General features: G+C 47.8%; 1 protein-coding gene and 1 non-coding gene across 2 annotated transcripts in view; both read left to right on the top strand.

The window, feature by feature from the left end:
• Dhrs7b (dehydrogenase/reductase 7B) overlaps positions 1–25,714 on the top strand; it is a 45,275-nt gene extending 19,561 nt beyond the window's left edge. The window contains exons 3-7 of the mRNA XM_045131214.1: positions 9,625–9,725; positions 17,425–17,641; positions 18,580–18,672; positions 23,459–23,611; positions 25,258–25,714. Of these exons, the coding sequence (XP_044987149.1) occupies positions 9,625–9,725; positions 17,425–17,641; positions 18,580–18,672; positions 23,459–23,611; positions 25,258–25,463 (770 nt within the window). The 3' untranslated portion in view covers positions 25,464–25,714. The remainder of the gene's footprint in view (positions 1–9,624; positions 9,726–17,424; positions 17,642–18,579; positions 18,673–23,458; positions 23,612–25,257) is intronic.
• LOC123453900 lies at positions 7,122–7,252 on the top strand. The gene has a single exon (XR_006633072.1). It is a non-coding gene; the product is annotated as a small nucleolar RNA SNORA70 (small nucleolar RNA).
• Positions 25,715–27,271: the final 1,557 nt, after the last annotated feature.

Raw genomic sequence — 27,271 nt, 5'->3', positions numbered from 1 at the left:
CTGACACTCCACTGTGGGGAGCCCCTGCCCTGTTCCATCACTGACTGACACTCCACTGTGGGGAGCCCCTGCCCTGTTCCATCACTGACTGACACTCCACTGTGGGGAGCCCCCTGCCCTGTTCATCACTGACTGACATTCCACTGTGGGGAGCCCCTGCCCTGTTCCATCACTGACTGACACTCCACTGTGGGGAGCCCCCTGCCCTGTTCATCACCTACTGACACTCCACTGTGGGGAGCCCCCTGCCCTGTTCATCACTGACTGACACTCCACTGTGGGGAGCCCCTGCCCTGTTCATCACTGACTGACATTCCACTGTGGGGAGCCCCTGCCCTGTTCATCACCTACTGACACTCCACTGTGGGGAGCCCCTGCCCTGTTCCATCACTGACTGACACTCCACTGTGGGGAGCCCCTGCCCTGTTCCATCACTGACTGACACTCCACTGTGGGGAGTCCCTGCCCTGTTCCATCACTGACTGACACTCCACTGTGGGGAGCCCCTGCCCTGTTCCATCACTGACTGACACTCCACTGTGGGGAGCCCCTGCCCTGTTCATCACTGACTGACACTCCACTGTGGGGAGCCCCTGCCCTGTTCATCACTGACTGACATTCCACTGTGGGGAGCCCCTGCCCTGTTCATCACTGACTGACATTCCACTGTGGGGAGCCCCTGCCCTGTTCCATCACTGACTGACACTCCACTGTGGGGAGCCCCTGCCCTGTTCATCACTGACTGACACTCCACTGTGGGGAGCCCCTGCCCTGTTCATCACTGACTGACACTCCACTGTGGGGAGCCCCTGCCCTGTTCCATCACTGACTGACACTCCACTGTGGGGAGCCCCTGCCCTGTTCATCACTGACTGACACTCCACTGTGGGGAGCCCCTGCCCTGTTCATCACTGACTGACACTCCACTGTGGGGAGCCCCTGCCCTGTTCATCACTGACTGACACTCCACTGTGGGGAGCCCCCTGCCCTGTTCCATCACTGACTGACACTCCACTGTGGGGAGCCCCTGCCCTGTTCATCACTGACTGACACTCCACTGTGGGGAGCCCCTGCCCTGTTCCATCACTGACTGACACTCCACTGTGGGGAGCCCCTGCCCTGTTCCATCACTGACTGACACTCCACTGTGGGGAGCCCCCTGCCCTGTTCATCACTGACTGACACTCCACTGTGGGGAGCCCCTGCCCTGTTCCATCACTGACTGACACTCCACTGTGGGGAGCCCCTGCCCTGTTCATCACTGACTGACACTCCACTGTGGGGAGCCCCCTGCCCTGTTCATCACTGACTGACACTCCACTGTGGGGAGCCCCCTGCCCTGTTCATCACTGACTGACACTCCACTGTGGGGAGCCCCTGCCCTGTTCATCACTGACTGACACTCCACTGTGGGGAGCCCCTGCCCTGTTCCATCACTGACTGACACTCCACTGTGGGGAGCCCCTGCCCTGTTCATCACTGACTGACATTCCACTGTGGGGAGCCCCTGCCCTGTTCATCACTGACTGACACTCCACTGTGGGGAGCCCCTGTCCTGTTCATCACTGACTGACACTCCACTGTGGGGAGCCCCCTGCCCTGTTCCATCACTGACTGACATTCCACTCTGGGGAGCCTCTGCCCTGTTCCATCACTGACTGACACTCCACTTGGGGAGCCCCTGCCCTGTTCATCACTGACTGACACTCCACTGTGGGGAGCCCCTGCCCTGTTCATCACTGACTGACATTCCACTGTGGGGAGCCCCTGCCCTGTTCCATCACTGACTGACACTCCACTGTGGGGAGCCCCCTGCCCTGTTCCATCACTGACTGACATTCCACTCTGGGGAGCCTCTGCCCTGTTCCATCACTGACTGACACTCCACTTGGGGAGCCCCTGCCCTGTTCATCACTGACTGACACTCCACTGTGGGGAGCCCCTGCCCTGTTCCATCACTGACTGACACTCCACTGTGGGGAGCCCCCTGCCCTGTTCATCACTGACTGACATTCCACTGTGGGGAGCCCCTGCCCTGTTCATCACTGACTGACATTGCACTCTGGGGAGCCCCCTGCCCTGTTCCATCACTGACTGACACTCCACTCTGGGGAGCCCCCTGCCCTGTTCCATCACTCTAGCCCAGTCTGACCTGGGAATTCACTATGAACAGTCTGGTCTCAAATTCACAGCATCCAAAAACAAACAAACAAACAAAAAACCATTAGCCAGGTGCAGGGTCTTATGCCTTTAATCCCACACCTCAGGAGGCAGAGGTACGTGGTGCTTGAGTTTGAGGCCGCCCTGGGACTACACAGTGTATTCCATGAATTCCAGATCATTCTGGGCTAAAGTGAGATCCTATCTGTGTGGGGAGAGGGACACCTCACAGTGATCCTCCTACCTTTCTGCTTCCTGAGGGCTGGGATTTGAGGTATTCATCAGCATGCCCAGCCATTGCATATTTTGTTTGGTGGGATTGAGGCTGTGGGCCAAGGGCTGGACAGACAGATGAAGGGTCCCTTTCCTTGGGGAAGTCACAGTCCCCTGGAGAAAGGCCCGGCCTTATCTGCATTAGCTCTGGATGTTACCAACTAGGCATGTTTGGGGAGACAGTTACTTGTAGTGCTTGTTATGAGCATTTTAGGTGATCTCCCCCGCTTTATCCCGTCTCAGATTCATAACAGCATGAGGAGCGCTAGAACTTCCATCAGAAAGTAGAGACCTCAGCCGGGCGTGGTGGTGCACACCTTGAATCCCAGCACTAGGAATCTGGGGCCATCTTGTATCTTCCTAGTGAATTCCAGGTTAGCCTGGACTAGAGTGAGACCCTACCTCGAAAAACCAAAAGCAAACAATAAAAAAAGAAAGTGAAGAACTCAGAGCCAAACCCATGTTTCTGACTCCAATGCTCAACTCAAAAGCCTCATCTGGGGAAGTGGCCCCGCAAAAGAATGGGGTGACCAAAGGAATGGTATTCCAGATGGGCCAGAAATAGGAGCAGTAGGGTGATGCAGGGACTTGTGAGCAGCTGGACGTTGAAGGAACACAAAGGAACAGATGCAGACGGGACCTGACATGTAGGGTTAGAGATCTGCATTCATCCAGGGAGAATGGAGAAGGCCTTTGAATTTACTTGTGTGCCTAATATTGATTGGTTGTTAGGCAACCTATGCAGGGCGAGGGTGGTGACCACTGTGTCTGCCATTGGATATGCTGGCACAGCTGCCATCAAGCTCTTTGCCATGGGTCAGTCCTCCAACCTTACTCAGCTACTATAAATAGTATAGTTAGCAGCTGCCTTCCTGGATCTTAAGAGAAGAGGAAATATTTATTTGTTTTTGTAATATTTTATTTATTTATTGTAGAGAAAGATTACACACACATACACACACAGACACGAAGAGAGAGAGAGAGATTGTGATGTGCTAAGGCCTCTGTCCACTGCAAACAAACTTCAGATGCATGTGCTACCTTGTGCATCTGGCCTTACATAGGTACTGGGTAATCAAACCTGGGTCCTTTGGCTTTGCTGGCAAGTGCCTTAACTGCTAAGCCATTTCTCTGGCCCCTATCTATTTATTTATTTTTAAATTTTTGGGGGTTTTTTGAGGTATCTCACTATGGCTCAGCCTGGAATTAACTATGTAGTCTCAGGGTACCCTTGCATTTATTTTTAAATAAAAGTATTTTATTTATTTACCTAGGTCCTTTGGTTTTACCAACAAGCACCTTAACTGCTAAGCCATCTTGCCAGCCCTATTTATTTGGTTTTAAATATCTTATTTATTTATTTGAGAGAGAGAGAGAGAGAGAGAGAGAGAGCGTGAGCGAGAGAGAGAGAGAGAGAGCGAGCCAAAGGAGAGAGAATGGATGTGCCAGGGCCTCTAGCCACTTCAAATGAACTCCAGACACATGTGTCACCTTGTGAATCTGGCTTATGTGGGTAGTAGAGAATTGAACCTGGGTCCTTAGGCTTCACAGGCAAGTGTCTTAACTGCTTAGCCATCTCTCCAGTCCCCTATTTACCTATTTTTGAGAGAGAGTATTACTGTGAAGCCCTGGCTGGCCAGGAACTTGTTATATAGACAAGGATGGCCTTGAACTTGCAGTGATCCTCCATTTACTGAGTGCTGGAATTACAGGCATGCATCAGTATGCCCACTTTGAGAGAAGCAATTTTACTTATTTTGTAGTGGGGAAGGGATTGATGGGTGAATTCACCCTCTAGACCAGAAAAGGAAGAATAGTTTGTTGAGAACACTGGAAGAAAGCAGTGGGCTGGGTAGGAATCTGTAGCCGAGAGGAGCAGTTTTTTATTTTGTGTGTGTGATAGAGAATGAATGTTAGCATGCTAGGGCCTCTAGCCACTGCAGTCAAACTCCAGACACGTGCAACACTTTGTGAGCATGTGCGATCTTGTGCATCTGGCTTACATGGGATGTGGGGAGTCAAACATGGGTTTTTAGGCTTTGCAGGAAAGTTTCTTAACCACTAAGCCATCTCTCCAGCCTGGAAGGAACAGTTTTTTTTTTTTTTTTTTTTTAAGGTAGGATCTTACTCTAGCCCAGGCTGACCTGGAATTCACTATGTAGTCTCAATGTGGCCTTGAACTCATGGTAGGCCTCCTGCCTCCCAAGTGCAGGGATTAAAGGTGTGCACTACCATTTGAAAGCTGGCTGGGTGGAATACTGTGGCAGGTGTGGATATGAAGCTGTGCAGAAGAGCACTGTCCTCTATTACTTTTCATTTCCTCTCCTGACACCAGTACTGAAGAGCAAAAAATAAAGCGGGAAACCACACCTGGGTGTGTAGTATGTGATGTCACTCAGACTTTTCCAAGGTTCCAGTCACTGTGCTTGTATTTTGTTCCATTTAACACCTTAGCAACAGGATTCCATGCAAATAAAGTGGGAAGAGTCTTAACTGGCCATTTCAGGTATAGAAACCACTGTTGATCTTGCCAAAGCAATGATGCAGTGCCTTAGCATCTGCTGAGAAGATCCATGTTGTCTTGGTGGCGCTCTTGCCATGCCTGCTGCCCTGAGGTCAGGGGTTATACCGTGAGCTTTCTGTATTCTCCTAGCTTGTCTTTTGCCTTCTGCTTAGGTTTTTTTTTCTTTTTAGGTAGGGACTTGCTCTCGCCCAGGCTGACCTGGAATTCACTATATAGTCTCAGAGTGGCCACGAACTCATGCAATCCTCCTACCTCTGCCTCAGTGCTGGGATTAAAGGCATGCGCCACCACACCTGGCTGTTTTTGTGCTTTTTAAAGCTGGCTCTCACTATAGCGCAGGCTGACCTGGAATTCACTCTGTAGCCCAGACTGGTCTTGATCTCATGCCAGTCCTCCTACCTCAGCCTCCTAAATGCTGGGATTAAAGGCATGAGCCACCACACCCAGCTTGTCTTCTGTTTTTTACATTTGAGCTACATGAGCTTGTCCTTGTAGAACAGTAACACCATTGACTAAATGAACAGAATGTTCTAGATGTTGGCTTCAGCTAGCTTGAAGCATGGCCATGTACAGCTGTCTTGATTTACAGCCCAGGGCTGCCAGCAGCACTGAGACTTGTCTGTAACCCTAGATAACTGGTACATAGATAACAGCCTTTCCCTTGGTCTTCCTGCCTCTCGGTGACAGCTTTTTTTTTTTTTTAGAAACAAAAGTAGAATCCTTCCAATATGTTGTTTTCACCTCTCCCACTCCTTACAACTTCAGTCTCCTCTTGGAGGTGCTGCTGGAAAGCAGAGTGCAAGCAGAATTTGGGCCATCTTTTTCTAGAAGCTTGCTGTCCACCAGCATGACTCTGCCTTTCCTCCTATGTGCCACCATTTGGCACCCAGAAAATGTCCCATGTTGGGGCTGGAGAGATGGCTTAGCAGTTAAGGTGCTTGTCTGCAAAGCCAAAGGACCCAGGTTAATTTCCTCAGGACCCACATAAGCCAGAAGCACAAGGTGGTGCACGCGTCTGGCGTTCCATTTGCAGTGGCTAGAGGACCTGGCACGCCCATTCTCTTGTCTCTACTCTCTCTTTCTCTGTATATATCTCTCTCAAATAAATATTTTAAAAATGTTTTTTGGATTCTTTAAATATTTAATTTTTATTTATTTATTAGAGAGAGAGATTGATACACAAATAGGCAGGTAGAGAGAGAGAGAATGGGCATGCCAGGGCTTCTAGCCACTAAAAATGAACTCCAGATGCAGGCGCCCCCTTGTGCATCGGGTTTACGTGGGTCCTAGGAGCTGAGCCTGGGTCCTTTGGCTTTGCAGGCAAGCTCCTTAATCACTAAGCTATCTCTCCATTCCTTAAAAAAAGTTTTTAAATGTCCCATGTTGGTCAAGACAGGGCAAAATGGAGTAAGGAAGCCAGCAAGGCCCAAGGCTTCTGACCTTCAGACTGATTAAGTAAACCAGATGAACAGTTTCAGCCTTCTGCAGTCCTACCCATGGACTACTTTCTGCCCCGCCCTGCCTGCGCCAGGAATCCTTTGCTACTCTACTAGAAGGGCTGTGACCACACCAGGCTACCCAGGGACAGGTAGAAACAGTGGTGTACTTTTCTGGGCATCTGCCCTTCATCAGAATGAGCCAATGACAAAGCCACCAGCCTCCTTCAGAATGCATGGCACCCCTATGCACCTATAGCACCATGCCTGGCTGAAACTACCTTAAAAAAAAAAAGTATTAGCCGGGTGTGGTGGTGTACACCTTTAATCCCAGCACTCAGGAGGCAGAGGTAGAAGGATCGCCATGAGTTCAAGGCCACCTGAGACTGCATAGTGAAGTCTAGGTCAGCCTGAGCTAGAGTGAGACCCTACCTCGAAAAACAAAACAAAAAAAAAAGTATGAAAGATAAGTGTTAAAAATACTTCAGGGCTGGAAAGTTGGCTTAGTAGTTAAAGCATTTGCCTGCGAAACCTAAGGACCCCAGTTTGATTCTCCAGGACCCACATAAGCCAGGTGCACAAGGAGGCACATGCATCTGGAGTTCATCTGCAGTGGCTGGAGGCCCTGGTACACCTATTCTCTCTTACATGCCTCTTTCTCTCACTCTCCCTACCTGTTTCTCTCCCAAATAAATAAATAAATAATATTTTAAAAAGAACTTCATACTCTGCAGCCAACTAAGCTGACTGGGTTCCTGTCCTCATGGGGTGCGAGGTGCGGTGTCAGAATGCAGCAGCCTCTTTGAAGTGTAGCAATTGTTGCTTGTACAGGTTGCCCCAACGTACCTTGAAGACAGTTTGTTGGTGGATATCCATATTTCTTTTCTTTTTAAATTTTTATTTATTTATTTGAGAGCAACAGACAGAGAAAGAGGCAGATAAAGAGAGAGAGAGAATGGGCGCCCCAGGGCCTCCAGCCACTGCAAACTCCAGACGCGTGCGCCCCCTTGTGCATCTGGCTAACGTGGGTCCTGGGGAATCGAGCTTCGAAGCAGGGTTCTTAGTCTTCACAGGCAAGCGCTTAACCGCTAAGCCATCTCTCCAGCCCGATATCATATTTCTGATCTCATGCTATTCCCAATCTAGGCTGCTTTGGGAAAGCCAAAGGGCACAAAGGGCCGAGCTCATATTAGCCAGGTCATCATGTCCATCTGCATCAAGCTGCAGCATAAAGAGCATGTGATTGAGGCCCTGCAAGAGAGTCAAGTCCAAGTTTCCTGGCCACCAGAAGATCCACATGTCAAAGATATGAGGCTTTACTAAGTGTCATGCAGATGAAATTGAAGACGTTAGCTGAGAAACTGCTTATCCCTGATGGCTACGGGGTCAAATATATCCCCAGTCATGGTCCCCTGGACAAGTGGCAGGCTCTGTACTCATGAGGTTTTCCACTGCCCATGCCTTCCCAACCATGCTCACTCAATAAATCTTAATATAAAAAATAATAATAATAACTACATAGGGGCTGGGAAAATGGCTTAGTGATTAAAGGTACTTGCTTGCAAAGCCTGCCATCCTGAGTTCTGTTCCCCAGTACCCACAATATGGCACATGTGTGTGAAGTTTTTTTGCAGCAGCAAGAGGCCCTGATGCACCCATTTTCGCCTCTCTTCCCTTCTCCTTCTCTCCCCTCTCCCTTCCCTCCTTTCTCATCTCTCCTCTTTTTTTTTTTCTCTGCTTGCAAAAACAAAACAAAACAAAAAACGGAGCCGGGTATGGTGGCATATACCTTTAATCCCAGCACTTGGGAGGCAGAAGTAGGTGGATCACCATGAGTTCAAGGCCACTCTGAGACTACATAGTGATTTCCAGGTCCACCTGGGCTAAAGTGAGACCCTACCTTGAAACAAACTTCATAGTACTCCTTCCCTATCCAACACTGTAGATTACCTACTTTAACTTACTCAGCCTCAGTTCCCTCTGAATTAGGTATTGTTATTATCTCTTACAGAAGGAGACTGGAAGAAACAGAGAAATTGTAACTCAGCTGAGATCGCAGAATTAGTGGCGAGAAAAGTCAGAATGGTGCATAGGAAGCCTGGCTCCAGTTCATTCTCTGGAGCACTGAGCATCACAGCCCTTCCCAAAGCTGCACTTGCAAGGGACTGGGCAGTTATCTAGGGCATGTTTGTGGGAAAGGCGAGCAGGAAGCAAGATGCATCTTCCTCCTCTGCCTCATGTGATGTTGCTGGCTGAACTCCTTCCCCAGCCCAGCAAGGCCCTGGGCCCTCCACTTTCTGCTCCGCGTCACCTCCCATGGCCTCCTGAGCACTCTTTGTGCACGGTTCCCTCTATTCCTAGCACTTCCTGAGACCCTCTGCCCTGACTTTACACAGAATCATGCCAGTGGATCGGTGCTGATTGTATGGCTGTATTAATGGCTGAGGAGCAGGGTAAATGGTGCTGGGCTGTAGCAGACCACACTGTCCTGATAGCCAGCACTGCTTGTGTGAGTGCTCAGGGACAGGCCACCTGCTGCTTGTTAAGAACTTTGCTTAGGGTGGCTGGGCCTCTTCAGACATGAACCATGGGCCAATCCCACAGGATTGCTGAACACCAGGGAAAGTTGTGAGCATAGCACAGTTGTCTGCCTCCCTCACCTTCCTCCGCCTTGCGGATAGATGTATGTCACACCCCCTCTGGACAGGAACTCTTCAGTTGGGCCCTAACTCCTACTCCACTATGGTCTACCGCACCTGTCCACATATGTGTTGAGTGCATGAGAAGCACACATTCTGCAACATTGAGTGATGTGGTAGTTTGAATTTATGTTCCCAATAGACTCAGATGTCTTATTAAAGCTGTAACTTCGATATCCAGCTGCCTGGCTAGAATAGGTGTCACTGGGTAGATCTGTGTCCCACCCTAAGGTGTTACAGAGGCAGATGTGAATTCCAGTCTAAGGTGTGCAGAGTGCCGGAGTGTGCTTGCTGTGGCTCTGCTGCTGGTTTTACTCTACATGTTTGATAAAGGGGCCAGCTTCTGCCACTGTGGAACTGCCCCTGGATCTGTAAGCTTCAAATAAATCCCTTCCACTCATGAACTGTCTGGCTTGGAGGTTCACCACAGCAGCATGGAGCTGACTATGACAGGTGACTTTGAACTGGACTGGGTTGAGGAATAATAGCAGTGGATATTCTTGGCTGTCAAAGTCCTTTTCTTTTCCCTTAGAATGTGCCAGAGTCTTCCATGCAGCAGGTGCTAAACTGGTACTTTGTGGCCGAAATGTGGAGGCTCTTGAAGAACTTTCCAGAGAGCTCGCTGCTTCCCAGGTGAGCTGAGGGTGAGGGCTCTGTGGGAAAGGAAGGGCTGTGTCTGTCTTTCATGGGCATCTGAGGCCACAGTGGTCCACTTTTGGACTGCTGAGCATCCATGTGGTCACACATGACCAGGGAACGAAGCTGGACTCCAGCCACCATGAGCCACAGCCCAAGAACCATTCCACAGTGCACACCGCGGCAGGGCCACTGCAGCCGAGGAAGTTCCTACTGTGGGAATTCACTCCTGTTCCTTGCGCCGGACTAACTTCTACTCCTCTAATGAGGGTAGGAGTAGTGGAATGATGACTTTAAAATTATTATTATTATTCTTTTATTATTTTTGTTTTACAAGGTAGGATCTCACTCTGGCCCAGGCTGACCTGGAATTAACTATGTAGTCTCAGGGTGGCCTCGAACTCATGGTGATCCTCCTTCCTCTGCCTCCTGAGTGCTGGGATTAAAGGCGTGCATCACCACACCTGGCTGATTTTAAAATTACTTATTTACAAAGAGTGAGAGAGAGAGGAAATGGGCACCTCTTGCTACTGTAAACAAATGTCAGATGTATGCCTCACTTTGTACATCTGGTTTTACATGGGAATTGAACCCAGACAGTCAGCAAGCATCTTTAACTGCTAAGCCTTCTCTCCAGCCTGTAATGAACATCCTTCTTTGTAACTTTGACACATAACATATAGTTGGATCATCTTCCTGCCCTCCCTTCCCCAACCCCTGTGCTGGGGACCAAATTTAGTATACTCTTCTAAATCCTCAACCCCTGAATCATTTTTTTTGAGGGGTGGTCTTTGTATATGTGTGGGTGCTTATGTATCTGCATGTACATATGTGTATGCGTGGGAGTTAGAGGCCAATGTAAAGTGTCTTCCTCAGTCATTTTTTTTTTTTTAATTTTTTTTTTAAATTTATTTATTTGAGAGTGACAGATACAGAGAGATAGAGGGAGAGAGAGAATGGGTGCGCCAGGGCTTCCAGCCTCTGCAAACGAACTCCAGACGCGTGCGCCCCCTTGTGCATCTGGCTAACGTGGGACCTGGGGAACCGAGCCTCGAACCGGGGTCCTTAGGCTTCACAGGCAAGCGCTTAACCACTAAGCCATCTCTCCAGCCCTCCTCAGTCATTCTTAACCTTATTTTATTTAGGTCTTTTCTTTCTTCTTCTTTCCCTGCCTCCTGCCCTCTTTTTTTTTTTCCGAAAGCAAGTCCATTAACTTCATGTTTATTTTATAAGGATTTTTGTTAAGTGTATCAGTTTGAAAAGGATTAATTAATTAATTAATTTTGTTTTTTTGTTTTTTTGAGGTAGGGTCTCACTCTGGTACAGGCTGGAAAAGGATTAATTTATAATCACCACTTCAAGATAACTTTTTCTCTCAACTAATGATTTCCATTCTGTTACCTATAGTTTGCCCTTTGGTCTACAATAACCATACTTCATTTCACAGGATCTGAACTATATACAATTACAGACAAATTTATTTTAAAGTTTGCTTTCAAATTACATTAGCGAAGAGTAGATCAAGTTTTCAAGTTTACAGAACACTATAACAATTGACCAGTAGAAATATATTTTAATATTTTAATACTTGTTTACTGTTTCATCTATAGGTAGCTACACTAAAGAAAATTCTTTTTTTTTTAAATTAATTAATTTATTTATTTGAGAGCGACAGACACAGCGAGAAAGACAGATAGAGGGAGAGAGAGAGAATGGGCACGCCAGGGCTTCCAGCCACTGCAAACGAACTCCAGACGCGTGCGCCCCCTTGTGCATCTGGCTAACGTGGGACCTGGGGAACTGAGCCTCGAACCGGGGTCCTTAGGCTTCACAGGCAAGCGCTTAACCGCTAAGCCATCTCTCCAGCCCTAAAGAAAATTCTTAACACATATGCCCCCACTACCTGTTTTTTCTCTGTATTATTTTGAACCTTATGTAAAAACATCTTAGCAACGTTTACAACCACTGTTCCTATCAAGTGGTGATGCACCAAAATCCTAATTCTCATGAATTTCAACATATTGAATATTGAAAATAATTACTTAACCTAAGGCTGAAGAACTATGCCTTAACTTTATTAAAAAAAGATGGCCACAACAGGTTTTTTTTTTTTTTTTTTTTTTTTTTTTTTGCCACAACAGTTTTAATTACATCTTTGCTCTAGTCCAGGCTGACCTGGATTTCACTGTGTAGTCTCAGGGTGGCCTCGAACTCACTGTAATCCTACCTCTGCCTTCAAAGTGCTGGGATTAAAGGCATGCGCCACCACACCTGGCTTCTCACTCATTCTTGAAGGACAGCTGTGCCAGATTTAGACTTAGTTTTTTGATTTTTCCCATCACTTTGATATATCAGCCCACTGGCTTCTGACCTGTAAGGTTTCTGATGAGAAATGAGATGGTAATCTTATTGAGGATCCCTTTTGTGTGAAGAGTTGCTTCTCTTTTGCTATTTCCAAGATTCTCTTTTCAACTTTTAAGAATTTTTTTCAAAAAAAGTACTTATTTGAGCGGAGGCAGAAGGGGGGCAGTTAGACAATGAGCACGCCATGGCCTCTAGCCACTGCAAACGAGCTCCAGATGTATGCGTCACCTTGTGTATCTGGCTTACGTGGGTTCTGGACTATCACTCCTGGGTCCTTAGGCTTTGTAGGCAAGTGCTTTAACCAGTAAACCATCTTTCCAGCCCCATAACTTATAATCAAACTATCAAAAGACAGATAAGACTGGAGAGATGGTTTAGTGGTTAAAGCACTTGGCTGCAAAGCCTAAGGACACAGGGTTGATCGCCCAGGACCCACGTAAGCAAGATGCATAAGGTGGTGCATGCGTCTGGAGTTCGTTTGCAGTGGCTTAGAGGCCCTGTTGTGCTCATTCTCTCTAACTGCCCCCTGTCTCAAAAATAAATAAATAGGGGAGATGGCTTAGTGGGTAAGGCACTTGCCTGCTGTGGTGGTTTGATTCAGGTGTCCCCCATAAACTTAGGTGTTCTGAATGCTAGGTTCCCAGCTGATGGATATTTGGGAATTAATGCCTCCTGGAGGGAGTGTATTGTTGGGGGCGAGCTTATGGGCTTTATAGCCAGTTTCCCCATGCCAGTGTTTGGCACACCCTTCTGTTGCTGTGGTCCATCTTATGTTTGCCAGGGGGTGATGCCCACCCTCTGCTCATGCCATCGTTTTCCCCTGCCATCGTGAAGCTTCCCCTCAAGCCTGTGAGCCAAAATAAACCTCTTTTTCCCAGAAGCTACTCTTGGTTGGGTGATTTCTACCAGCAATGCGAACCGGACTGCAACAGTAAAGTGGTACCCGGAGTGAGGTTGCTGCTAGACACCCGACTGTGTGGCTTTGGCCTTTTGGAGCTGATTTTCAAGAGGAATGTGGAAGGATTTGAAACTTTGGCCTAAGAGATGCCTTGCAGTGCTGTAAGTACAGCTTGATGAACTATTCTGGTCTGAGTTGCAAGACCTGAAGGCAGTGAGAACTATGGACTGTGAGGTTTGGCTTATGAGGGTGAGAAAGAGCTTTGCCTGGACTGGGCTAGCAGTTTGTGTGAGAAGCTTGCTCTTGTGCCCATGTCCTGAGAAGTTGTGCAGGGTTGCTTTGCGTAGAAATGAACTGGTGTGTGCAGAGGGATATGGCACAGAAAGAAAAATCTTTGGGTGAACTATTGCACATTCAGCTGCAACTGAGAGATTACAACCTTTGAGACTGGGCTAGCTGACCTGCACTGGGGCAACAAGAAGAATGTAGATTCTTTAGAAGGGGTCTGAGTGCTTAAGGAGTGTCCTGTTCTTCAAAGTCTGCTTTATTTCCCCCCTGGATTAACAAATTGGCACCCTACCTGGTATCATAGAGTATAAGAAATGCTGGAAAGAGGGTCATTGAGTTTGCAACATGGTCTTGTGTTTTGGAAATGGCCATGGGCAGTGTGAAGCGGGTTTGCTGGTTGCCTGTACAGAGACCCCATGGGGCCATGAGGATGAACCATGGCTTGCAGTGGAGACCCAGTGGAGATGCCGGGACCATGAGATGGCTGCCGAGGAGCTGCCGGCCCCGATGAAGTTTTCCAGGACTGTGAGTAGCCTAGCTGGAGGGGCAGAATTGGAATGCCAGAGACTTGTTGCTGGTTAGAATTATTGGACTTGAAGATTTGTCACTGGTTAGAGTTACTGGACTTGAAGCTACAGAGTTTGATATTTGCCCTGGTTGTTTTAAATCTTGTATTGGTTGAATGTTTCTTTGCTATGCCCAATGCCATCTTTTGCAATGTGAATATTAATCTGTGCCAGTATGGGTTTTTTGAGGTTATTTTTTGGTATTATGGCTCAGTTAAAAGATCTTGGAATATGGGGATGTATGAACATCTTTAGGATTGATAAAAACTATGGGGACTTTTAAAATGAGATGAATGCATTGCGTTTTACATCATGTATGATTATCAGTTTATGGGCGCCAGGGGCGGAATGTGGTGGTTTGATTCAGGTGTCCCCCATAAACTTAGGTGTTCTGAATGCTAGGTTCCCAGCTGATGGATATTTGGGAATTAATGCCTCCTGGAGGGAGTGTATTGTTGGGGGCGGGCTTATGGGCTTTATAGCCAGTTTCCCCATGCCAGTGTTTGGCACACCCTCCTGTTGCTGTGTTCCATCTTATGTTTGCCGGGGGGTGATGTCCACCCTCTGCTCATGCCATCGTTTTCCCCTGCCATCGTGAAGCTTCCCCTCAAGCCTGTGAGCCAAAATAAACCTCTTTTTCCCAGAAGTTACTCTTGGTTGGGTGATTTCTACCAGAAATGCGAACCGGACTGCAACACCTGCAAAGCTGAAGAATGCTTGTTTGAATTTCCAGTTCCCTGGCGTGCCCTCTCTCTCTCTTTCAAAAATAAAATAGGGGGCTGGAGAGATGGCTTAGCGGTTAAGCGCTTGCCTGTGAAGCCTAAGGACCCCGGTTTGAGGCTCGGTTCCCCAGGTCCCACGTTAGCCAGATGCACAAGGGGGCGCACGCGTCTGGAGTTCGTTTGCAGAGGCTGGAAGCCCTGGCGTGCCCATTCTCTCTCTCTCCCTCTGTCTGTCTTTCTCGCTGTGTCTGTCGCTCTCAAATGAATAAATAAAAAAAAAAAATTAAATAAAATAAAATAGGGTCAGGCATGGTGGTGCAAGCCTTTAATCCCAGCACTCTGGAGGCAGAGTTAGGAGGATCACCGTGAGTTCGAGGACAACCTGAAACTACATAGTGAATTCCAGGTTAGCCTGGACTAGAATGAGACCCAACCTTGAAAAACAAAAAAGTAAATAAATAAAAAATCATTTAAAAAATAAATAGGGCTAGAAAGATGGATTAGTGATTAAGGCATGTGCCTGCAAAGCCAAGAGACCCAGGTTTGATTCCCCAGGACCCACATACGCCATGTGCACAAGGTGGCACATGCATCTGGATTTTGTTTATAGTGGCTGAAGTCCTGATATGCCCATTCTCCCTTTGTGTCTCTTTCTCAAAAAGGGGGGGGGGATTAATTAATTAATATCAATGTTGGTCACTCAGTTTATGCTACTTGCTGTTGAACCTGGTAGATGTGCCAATTCATGTATTTCACCAACACTGTGTCTTTAAATGCCCTTACCTCTCAGATCCCCACAGTTTGCAGGTTGCCTTGCTTCGTAGATTCTACCCCAGATCTCTTAGGCTCTTACTGTACTTTTTTATTTTTCTCCTTAGATTTGGTCATTTAAATTATCCTTGTTAAAGTTTACCAGTTCTCTCCATTTTCCTTCACCTGCCTTAACTCAGTATATTTTTCCATTTCATTTATTTTATATTTCAGTTCCAGAATTTATTTTATTTTAGTTTTTGGTTTTTTGAAGTAGGGTCCTGCTCTCTAGCCCAGGCTGACCTGGAATTTATTTTGTAGAATCAGTGTAGCCTTGAACTCACAGCAGTCTTCCTACCTCTGCTTCCTGCATGCTGGGATTAAAGGCATGTGCCACCTTGGCTGGCGAGAACTTCTTTTTTTAATTTCCCCCTTAATGAAATGTTCTTTGTGCTGATTCAGTTTCCTGTCTTTGCCCATGCCGTCCTTTGTTGTGTCAGCATTGTAGAGACAGTTGTTGCAGTGTCTTTGTCTAGCTAAGGAACTCAGCTTCCTCAGGTCTTTTGTTGTAGATATTTACTTTACTTTATTTGATAAAGAGTGAGAGAGAGAGAGACAGAGAGAATGAGTGTGTCAGGGCCTCTGGACACTGCAAACAAACTTCAAACGCATGCTTTGGGAATTGAACTCTGGTCCTTAGGCTTTGCAGACAGGTACTTTAACTGCTGAACCATATCTCCAGCCCTTTCTAGAGATTTCCATATAATTTCGAATGCTCTACAGCAGGTGCAGGTCCTTAGGTCTGCTAGAGGCTGCATCAGCTGGTCGTGGTTGAAACAGTGTCACCTGCCCTTGGGCTGCATGGGCATCAGAGTAACAGGTTACCCATTATGTGAAGAACAAGGTTCTTATTGCCTGCCCTGGCTCCTGCAAGCTTCCTCAGAAATGTGGATTGCTTTTCCACAGAGCTGCTTCCCAAGTTGCGGGTGGCAGTGGATGGTGGAAATCCACCAAAGTTAATGACAGTCTGGCAGCAAACCATGTCCCTGGAAGTCGCAAGCATTTAGGTAAATTTGAGTTGCAAAAGAAGCACTTCAGAGAGTTTGTGTAGTGCTGCAGTCTGGGTGGGAGACGGGCTCCTGGCACATCCTGTTCTGCTATCTTCTCTGACCTCGCTCGCACTCGCCGTCTCACTCTCATCACTCTTATTCCCGGAGGAATCCTCCGAGCTCCACGGCTCAGTTCCTCAGTCTTCTAGCACCCCTAGTTCTTTGCAGCTCTCTTTGTAGTAATCGACCCTATTATTTGACCGCCCCTCTGGACTGTGCTTCAGCGGTCAGAAACTATGGCATATGTTCTGCCATGCCCAGTGCCAGGCACATATGTGACCTGTAAGTAATGTTTCATGAACAAATGAGCAACCCTGTCCATGAGTCCCTGGCGGAGCAAAGTGGCTGTGATTAACAGCTCCTGTGGCAACCTGCTAGAGCAGTGTACACCGTACACGAGCCTGCGTGGGCCGGACATGAAGGGCCCAGAGTCACATCTTTTTTGTTTGTTTTTTGTTTCTCCGAGGTAGAGTCTCACTCTAGCTCAGAGCTGGTCTGGAATTCACTATGTTCTCAGGGTGGTCTTGAACTCACGGTGATCCTCCTACCTTTGCCTCCTGAATGTTGAGATTAAAGGCGTGCGCCACCACGCCCGGCCCATAGTCACATCTTGTAAGGTGTACTCGTCACTAGTCATCTTCCGTTCAGGAGAAGAGCTGCCGGGACAGGTGTGAGCACCACGGGCAGGAACTCCATAGGCTGCTTCTTAGAAAGAGCTGCTACAACTTGCATCCTCTTGTGGCCAGCGGGCCAGTCCCAGGCCTCAAAAGCAGGGACAGCAGGGCGTAGTGGTGCACGCCTTTAATCCCAGCACTCAGGAGGCTGAGGTAGGAGGATCGCTGTGAGTTCAAGGCCACCCTGAGACTGCATAGTAAATTCCAAGTCAGCCTGAGTTAGATTGAGACCCTACTTCAAAAAAACCAAAAAAAACCACAAAAGGCAGGGACACATAGCTCACATGGCTTTCAGTTGATGCATCAATGTCTTGTATTTGACCAGGGACAGACCCACAAGCCGCACACAGTGACCTTCGACCTCTCTGATCCTGGGGCCATCTCTGTTGCAGCAACCAAAATTCTGCAGTGCTTTGGCTATGTGGATATCCTCATCAATAATGCTGGCATCAGCTTCCGTGGTACCATCACAGACACCACAGTGGACGTGGACAGGAAGTTGATGGAGACAAACTACTTTGGTCCGGTTGCTCTAACTAAAGGTAGCCATCTTGGGTCAAACGAGACATGAACACTAATCATAAACTTGCCTTTTGTCTCACCTGGTTTCTTTTTGGTGAGACATTGCCTGTCCCCACCCACTGTCTCCCATGCAGTGGTTGTGGTCATTAGCTTAGGCATTTGCTTTTTGCCTATTCCAGGCTTGCATTTTATTTTATATCACTCATTCATCTACTTATTGTTTTTTTTTTTTAATTTTTATTAGCATTTTCCATGATTATAAAAAAATCTAGTGTTAATTCCCTCTTGTTTTGTCTTTTTTGAGGTATGGTCTCACTTTAGCCCAGGCTGACCTGGAATTCACTCTGTAGGCTGGCCTTGAACTCAAGGCCATCCACCTACCCCTGCCTCCCAAGTGCTGTGATCAAAGACATTTACCACCATGCCCAGCTTCATTCATTCGTTATTTTATTTATTTATTTATTGGTTTCTCGAGGTAGAGTCTCACTCAGGCTGACGTGGATTTCACTCTGTAGTCTTATGGTGGGTGGCCTCGAACTCACGGTGATCCTCCTACCTCTGCCTCCTGAGTGCTGGGATTAAAGGCGTGCGCCACCACGCCCAGCTTTATTTATTTATTGAGGCAAGGTCTCTAGCTCAGGCTGACCTGGGATTTTAGGTGTGAGTTGCCACACCTGGCCTAGATTTGTATTTGATCTGCTTCTGCCCTCCTATCAGTGGTGCCCTCACTGGCACTGTTTTGCATGTCCTCTCCATGGTTCCGCAGCCAGCCGAGGTCGGCATATTCTGGTATGTAGGACAAGGGGACGTTGCTGGTTGTTGCTGGTGCCACCTGTTGTTTCCCTCCTGTCCTGTGGTGCTCCATGGAGAACTATTCATAGGAATGTTCCCCAGTGGCCTCCAGCAGCATCTGGCACAGTGACGGGTGAAAACCTAACTTTCCACTGTCTCCCCTCAGCGCTCCTGCCCTCCATGGTCAAGAGGAAGCAAGGTCACATTGTCACCATCAGCAGCATCCAGGGCAAAATCAGCATTCCTTTTCGATCAGCATGTGAGTACATCCTCCTCTTCCCTCCAAAGCATTTTTATTTTTTCCCAGTTATAAAAATGAGGGCCGGAGAGATAGCTTAGTGGTTTAGGCACTTGCCAGGAAAGCATAAGGACCCATGTTTGATTCCCCAGGTCCCATATAAGCTAGATGCACAAGGTACTGCATGCATCTGGAGTTCATTTGCAATGGCTAGAGGCCCTGACATGCCCATTCTCTGTGTGTGTGTGTGTCTTCAATAAGTAAAAATATATCTTACCATGGTGGTGCCTGCCTTTAATCCTAGCACTTGCGAGGCAGAGGTAAGATGCTTGCCATGAGTTCAAGAATACCATGAGATTAGTGAATTCCAGGCCAGCCTGCACTAGAGTGAGACCCTACCTTGAAAAACAAAAACAAACAAACAAACAAAAAAATGATATGGTAAGCTGGAGAGATGGCCTAGCAGTTAAGGCACTTGTTTGCAAATCCTGACAGCCTGGGTTAGATTCCCCACTACCCACATAATGCCAGATACACAAAGTGGTACATGCTTCTGGAGTTTGTCTACAGTGGCAGGAGGCCCTGGTATGCCCCTCCACCATACTCACTGTCTGCTTCTTTCTCTGTCTCAAATAAATCAACTTATTTTCAAAATGTTTAAGCTGGCCATGGTGGTACACGCCTTTAATCCCAGAACTGGGTAGGCAGAGGTAGAAGAGTCACTGTGAGTTTAAGCCCACCCTGAGACTCCATAGTGAATTCTAGGTTAGCCTGAGCTAGAATGGGACCTTATCTCCAAAAAAAAAAATTAAAAAAGGGAGGGCTGTGATGGCTTAGCAGTTAAAGCACTTGCTTGTGAAGCCTAATGACTCATATTCTACTCCAGATCCCACATAAGCCAGATGTACAAAGGTGAGGCAAGCAAGGTCACATATGCCCACTAGGTGGTGCAAGCGTTTGGCATTTTGTTTGTTTGTTTGTTTTCAAAGTAGGGTCTCACTCTAACCCGAGCTGACCTGGAATTCACTATGTAATCTTAGGGTGGCCTCAAATTCTCTGCAGCCTTCCTACCTCTGCCTCCTGAGTGCTGGAATTTAAGGCATGTGCCACCACGCCTGGCTAATTTTTATTTATTTATTTGAGGGGAGGGGGAGAATAGGCGTGCCAGGGCCTCCAGCCACTGCAAGAGAACTCCAGACACATGTCCAACCAAGGTCCTTTGGCTTTGCAGGCAAGTGCTTAACCACTAAGCTATCTCTCCAGTCCTTTTTTTTTGTTTGTTTGTTTTGAGGTAGGGTCTCACTCTAGCCCAGGCTGACCTGGAATTCACTATGGAGTCTCAGGGTGGCCTCGAACTCACGGCGATCCTCCTACCTCTGCCTCCCAAGGGCTGGGATTAAAGGTGTGCGTCACCACACCCGGCCCATGAGGGAATTTTGCCAGGACCCATGCCCAGGTTCAAATCCCATCTCCACTTCTTACCCTGCATGAACTTGGGCAGGTGTCTTTACTTCTGTGTGGACATCTTATTTGCAAATAGAGACCCCCCTGAGACCTGGAGGGCTCTGAACTAAAATTATTTTAGCATTTTGGTGCATGTGCCTTCATTTCTTTTCTGCATATAATCAAACAGCACTGGGATCACATTTTGCTTACTGTTTTTTTTTTTTTTTTTAATTTTTTTAATTTATTTGAGAGCGACAGAGAGAGAAAGAAGGGGAGAGAGAGAGAGAAAGAAAGAATGGGCGTGCCAAGGCTTCCAGCCACTGCAAATGAACTCCAGACGTGTGCGCCCCCTTGTGCATCTGGCTAACATGGGTCCTGGGGAATGCAGCCTCGAACCGGGGTCCTTAGGCTTCACAGGCAAGTGCTTAACCACTAAGCCATCTCTCCAGCCCACATTTTGCTTACTGTTTTGAGACTTGCTTGACCTACTTAATAAATACATGGAGACCAAAGGAGAAAGGAGGTGTTCCTCTTCATCACTCAGTTGCATGTTTCCTTGGGATGGAGTCCTTCACTGATTCCAGAGCTTGCCATTTGGGGGACCTGCAGATATTCTCTATACTATTTATTCATCCTTTTAAGTGGATATAGAGACAAGGATGAATAGATGTGGCATAATTAGCCATTTTCATGGACACTGGAGAATTTCTCCCACTTCAGGCTTTGACCTTTAGCACTGATTTATGACATTGAGTATCTGTGAATATTTCCATTTCTGGGTGTTCACAGGGCAATTTTAATAAGATAAATTCCAAGAAGTAGAAATCTTTAGGCAAAATCAAAACATTAAAAATTGACTTTCAAGCTGAGTGTTGTAGTCCATGCCTTTAATCCCAGCACTTGGGAGGCAGAGGTAGGAAGATCGCAGTGAGTTCAAGGCCACTCTGAGACTACACAGTGAATTCCAGGTCAGCCTGAGCTAAAGTGAGACCCTACCTCAGAAAACACCAAAAAAAAAAAAAAAAAGACTTTCAGGGCTGGAGAGATGGCTTAGCGGTTAAGATGCTTGCCTGTGAAGCCTGAGGACTCAAGTTTGATTCTCCTGGTCCCACATAAACCAGATGCACAATGGTGGCACATGCATCTGGAGCTCATTTGCAGTAGCTAGAGGCCCTGGCATGCCCTTTCTCTCTCTCTAATAAATAAATAAGTAAATAATCTTTAAAAAATATTGACTTTCAGAAGCCAGGCATGGTGGTGCACACCTTTAATCCCAGCACTTGGGAGGCAGGGGTAGGAGGATTGCCATGAGTTCAGGATCACCTTGAAATTACATAGTGAATTCCATGTCAGCCTGGGCTATAGTAAGACCCTACCTTGAAAAATCAAAACCAAAACAAAGAAACAAAAAAGTGAGGGCTGAAGAGATGGCTTAGTGGGTAAGGCGCTTGCCTACAAAGCAAAAGGACCCAGGTTTGACTCCCCAGGACTCACGTAAGCCAGATGCACAAGGTAGCGCATGCGTCTGGAGTTTGTTTGCAGTGCTGGATTCCCTGGCGCACCCATTCTCCCCACCCCCTTTTCCCTGTCTTTCAAATAAAAATAAAATTTTTTAAAGTTTTTAAATTTTTTTTGACTTTCAGGGCTGGAGAAATGGCTTAGTGGTTAAAGTGCTTGTCTGCAAAACCTAAGGACTCATGTTCGACTTTCCATGTCCCATGTAAGCCAGATACATAGTGACCCAAGTGCACGAGGTTGCACATGTACCCAAGGGGACACACACATCTAGAGTTTGACTGCTTGTGGCTGAGGCCCTGGCATGCCAATTCTCTCTCTCACTTTCACTCTCTTACTTTAAAAAAAAAAAAAAAGACTTTCAGGAGCTGGGTATAGTGGTGTGCACTTTTAATCCCAGCACTAGGGAGGCAGAGGTAGGAAAATTGCTATGAGTGTGAGGCCAGTGTAGAACTACAGAATGAGTTCCAGGTCAACCTGGACTGGAGTGAGACCCTACCTCGAAACAAAACAAACACAAAAAATTGACTTCCAGTTCCCATGGTCACCTTCCTATAGGAGAGTGGGGTGCCCCAATGTCAGATGTCACCTCATCTCTCTGTCCATGTTATGCTAGCAAGTACATAGAATGGAGTTTCTTGTTTGGGGGCCCATTTATTTATTTATTGAGGCAAGGTCTCACTCTAGCCAAGGCTGACCTAGAACTCACTCTGTAGCCCAGACTGGCCTCAAACTCACAGTAATCCACCTACATGTTGAGATTACAGATGTGAGCCACCATGCCTGGCTTTTTTTATTTTTTGCATGTGTGTCGTATGTGTAGCGTATATGGTGTATGCATGTATGTAGGTTCACACACCCTGTGCAGGCGTGGAGACCAAAGGAGCTAGTAGGTGTCCCCCTCTGTCACTCCTCTGTGTGTTTCCTTGAAATGGAGCTGTCCACTGATTCCAGAGTTTGCTGTTTTGGGGAACTCCAGATTCTCCAGTCTCTGCTCCACATAGTACTGGGGTTACATATATGTGCAGCCACGCCTAGCTGTTTATGTGGGTGCTGTTACTGAGAATACGTCATGGGATCTGCATGGGTGCACAGCACCCTGTGTGCCCAGGGGAGGACCCACTGTGCATGGAAGCAGTGTGGACTTGACTACAGCAGCCTGGCTGCTGTCAATGGGTTTTTTTCCTGTCTGCTTGGCGGCTAGGTGCTGAGAGCAAAACTAAGTTCAGGACTGTGAGCTGGAGGTAGCAGCTCTTCTGTAGAGATGCTGGTTTGTTTCTCAAGAGCCTGGCTCTGGGGTCGCTGTGTCCCTCAAAGTACCTGGCACCAGGCTGGGGAGCTGCTGCGGGGGAGGAGAGGCCCCTCCTCCAGGTGGAGCAAGTTCAGGTTTCTCCAGATGGAAGCTGTAAGAAGTTCTTTTTTTTGTTTTCGAGGTAGGGTCTCACTCTGGTCCAGGCTGACCTGGAATTAGCTGTCATCTCAGGGTGGCCCTGAACTCATGGCAATCCTCCTACCTCTGCCTCCCAAGTGCTGGGATTAAAGGCGTGTGCCACCACGCCCAGCTTGTAAGAAGTTCTTGAGAGCCAGGCCTGGGTCTGCACAGCACTCATGCAGGCAGGCTTTGGGAGCACACCCGGCAGGGAAGAGACTGAAACGACACACGAAGGCGCCTCTGGGGCACTTCTGTCACTGAGGGCCCCTAGACCACAAAACCCGCTTGGCAGGGTCCTCTCAGAGGCTGGCCACATGTACCAGGTAAAAGCCCAGCTGGTGCTGCTTTGTTCTAATGGCTGCTTTAGGCCTTGTTAAGAACAAGAACATTCATCACCTCTGTCCATGTCTGCAGATGCAGCTTCCAAGCATGCAACCCAGGCGTTCTTTGACTGCCTGCGTGCAGAGATGGAACAGGATGCGATCGAGGTTACTGTGATAAGTCCTGGCTACATCCACACCAACCTCTCTGTCAATGCTGTCACAGGTGATGGCTCCATATATGGAGGTAAGGCCTGGTTTCTCTCCTTCCTCACAAAGAGCTATTGATTGGTGATCATGCATCATGCTACTCTTACCTCCGTTAATTTCTGGTTGTTTTCATTTGGAATGTAATTTTCAAAATTAAAAGCCTTGGCCCGAACATTGGTTGCAGATACGGACTGCTGCCTAAGCGTTGTTTCCCCACTGAGCCGCCCTTGGCCTTATCGCCACCACTGCAGCTTTAAGAACGGGACCCCTTACTTAGAGGACTGAGGGGCAGAAAGTTCCTCAATTGAGCTGGGCGTGGTGGTGCACACGTTTAATCCCAGTAATCTAAAGGCAGAGGTAGGAGGATCGCTGTGAATTTGAGGCCAGCCTGGACTTGAGCAACACCCTATCTCAAAACCACCCCCCCCCAATTAAAAATAACTGAAGTGCCACCAAGCTTCCCATTAACCCATCCTTATATCCCATATGTTCACAATTAGGACTAAACCAACTCATGGCTAATAAGGGGAGGCTGACCTGCCCCTTTGTCTGCTGTTGGAGAAATGACTGGTTTCAGGGCCATGTTGAGTGTGGAGAACAGTATCAGCATTTCCATCTTGCTTCAAATTGGAGGCACTGTGAAACTGACTTGCAGGTGCTGTTTGTGGGCTGAGCCGCCCAGGCCTACCATGCAGATACAGGGCCAGGAAGGAAGCAGTTGACTTCTGTCTCCATGAGTGTTGGAGCCAGCCCTGTCTTTCTGTTGAAGACTGCCCACCAGGCCCTGCGTCGTGGGATAGACTCTCCCTTGGGTCTGTGTTGCAGATGTTGCCCAGGGCCTGCTGGTCCTCCATGTTGCCTAGCCAGACCTGACTACCCTGTCCTGCGTGGTAGCTGCTGCTGTAGATTTTCCACAGAAAGCTACAGTGGCAAGAGCTGCATGCCTGTTTATCCCAGAAGATTCAGCATAAACATTTCTTTCTCTAGCAGTTAAGACTTCCCATTCTCCTGTGGTGAGCATTCAGTGAAGGAAGATAACTGGTAGGGGAGGCCACGATCAGCTGACAGTGTGCTAGGGGACTCCCTTCTGTACCTGCCCACTGGTCCTGCTTTGCTGGTCAAATGCCTGCCGTTAGTGAAGAAAGAACATCGGCCACTGTTACCCTCTGCCTCTCACCCGTCCAGCTGTCTCTTACCCAGTTACTGCATGCCATTGGAAGCTGGGCTCTCTCTTTACTCCCGACTGCTCTGGGGGCATGCGTGGGGTCAGATGGCAACCACTGTCCTCCAGCAGTTTGGGGCTGAGCTAGCCAGGAAAGTAAATTGTGTACCTTTCCTAGTCACTGGTTGTTTCCCAGTTGTAGAACATCCAGGGTCAGGAAGCTTCTCCTCAGATGTGATCTGGGAACCACTTTGAGACCTATCTGTGCTGGCTGTTGGCATGTCATAGACGACCAGGCAGGGGACTTTGTAGCATTATTAGCATGCCTAGTCTATCTTGTCCTCTCATCCTGTGTACTTTCCTTTCCCTCGCTTGCCAGTGGTTCCTCATTTCCTCAGTGTAAAATTACGCTCTTTGGGAAAGACATCCCTGATGGGACTGTGGGGAGCTGGCCTGTGGATCCTGCCTTGCCCTCAAAGGGACTTTGCCTCATGTGCCTTTATTTATTTTTTTAACTGTAGCTATGGACAAGAATACAGCCCAGGGCCGAAGTCCTGCTGAAGTGGCTCTGGATGTCCTTGCTGCTGTGGGGAAGAGGAAAAAAGATGTGGTCCTGGCTGACTTCCTGCCTTCTGTGGCCATTTACCTCCGAACTCTGGCTCCTGGGCTCTTCTTCAAGGTCATGGCGTCCCGGGCCAGGAAGGAGCGGAAATCCAAGAACTCCTGATAGAGGTTCAAGCTGACAGCTCTGGCTAGCCTGATTGGGCTGAGCAGCACACCTTCTTGGGCCAGGTTTGCTCCATAAGGGACTGTGCATTGCTGAGACCTGATGGAGGTCTAGTGAACACTCCTGCTGCTTTCTTACTTAGCCCCTGCTCCAGAAAACTGAAACCAAACCAGCAATGAGCTTCTCCCAAGGGGAATATATATGGAGCTGGGCTTGAACTCAAAATATGAAATAAATGACTGGAACAGTAAGAGTCAGAGTCCTGTGGGACCAGGAGAACTATATGTTCTAAAAGTGTAAGACCTAGCAACAAAGTCAAGCGTTGTGCTCATCCCTGTAATCCCAGCAGTTGGGAGGCTGAAATAGGATCACTGTGAATTCAAGGCCTCCCTGGCTACAGAGCAAATTCCAGGTCAGCCTGGATTAGAGTTAAGATCCTGCCTCAAAAAATGGACTCAGCATCAGATATCATGAGAGTCCCTGGCCCATGTGCTCTTACGTTTAGCGAACCTGAGGCCACTGGCTTAGCTCTGATGCCTGAGAGAATGCTGGTTGTCGCTTTAGGATACTCCTAGGGTCCTTATAATGGCTCCTTCCATGTGGAAGATGGGTGTCAGTGTGATAGGGTAGTTGGTACATTATATTTAGTGCCAGCTTTAGCAACAGGTCTCCTCATGTTCCTGTTTTTACTATAGCCTGTAGGGTACCGGGTACCACTCCAAGTAGATTGAGCTGTTGCTACAAGACAGCAGCCACAAGGAAGAGATCCTGCTTGGCTCTGTGCAAGGAGGCCTTCAGACACTGGCCAGGCCTCCTGGTGGAATTCCTTAGTAGAGACTTGGTAGGATGAAGTGAAGAACACATGCTAATGGCTCAGATTGAGAGCACTTGCTGCCCAATCATGAGGACCTGAGTTCAGTCTCCAGCCCTCATGTAAAAAGCCAGGCATGGCCGCATGACTGTAATCCCAGCACTTAAAGAGGTGGCGACAGGCCAGTTCACAGCTGTGGTATAGTGTTCTTGAAGCACAGCAAAATTTATTCAGGAGTTCATGTAGGAGCTGAAAAAATGGCTAGGTGCACTGGGAATCACTGAGCTGCCAGTCTAACTGAAAAATGAGCTCCAGAATTAGGGAGAGATTGTCTCGAGAAATAAGGTGGAAGAGTGAAACTGACCTCTTCCTCTGGCCTCTGCATGCATGGGCACAGGAGACATGCATCTGTACACATACATGCACACATACACCCAGAAGGGGAAGAGAGACGCATTTTTATCTACCTTTGACATGATTTAAATTTTTTAAATTTATTTATGAGAGAATTGGCACACCAGAGCCTTCAGCCGCATGCACCACCATGTGCATCTGACTTAGTGGGTTCTGGGGAGTTGAATCTTAGGCTTTGCAGTCAACCACCTTAACTGCTAAGCCATCTCTCTGCTTTTTTTTTTTTAAGTGGGTCAGTTTCATTTCTCAAGTTAAAAAATGTTTTGTTTTTGAAACAGTTGAAATCATAGGAGGGCCATTGCAGATTTCTCCCAACTTGCAAATCTCCCCTTCCCCCCCAATCAGGCCGTCTTCAGTACGTCAAGTCTGCCCTTTGTACTTCTACCTGAATCACCTGCCCCTGACAGGTGATGCCTTTCTTTAGTCCCAGCATTCGGGAGGCAGAGGTAGGAGGATCGCTGTGAGTTTGAGGACAGCCTGGGCTACAGCAAGACCCTTCCTTGAAAAAAGACCTCAAGCTAGGCATGGTACATGCCTTTAATCAATCCCAGCACTTGGGAGGCAGAGGTAGGATTGCCTCGAG

Source organism: Jaculus jaculus, chromosome 12 (genome assembly GCF_020740685.1).
Source record: "Jaculus jaculus isolate mJacJac1 chromosome 12, mJacJac1.mat.Y.cur, whole genome shotgun sequence".
Classification (NCBI taxonomy): domain Eukaryota; kingdom Metazoa; phylum Chordata; class Mammalia; order Rodentia; family Dipodidae; genus Jaculus; species Jaculus jaculus.
Note: the sequence above shows the minus strand (reverse complement) of the source record. Positions and strands in the feature narration are given on the sequence as shown.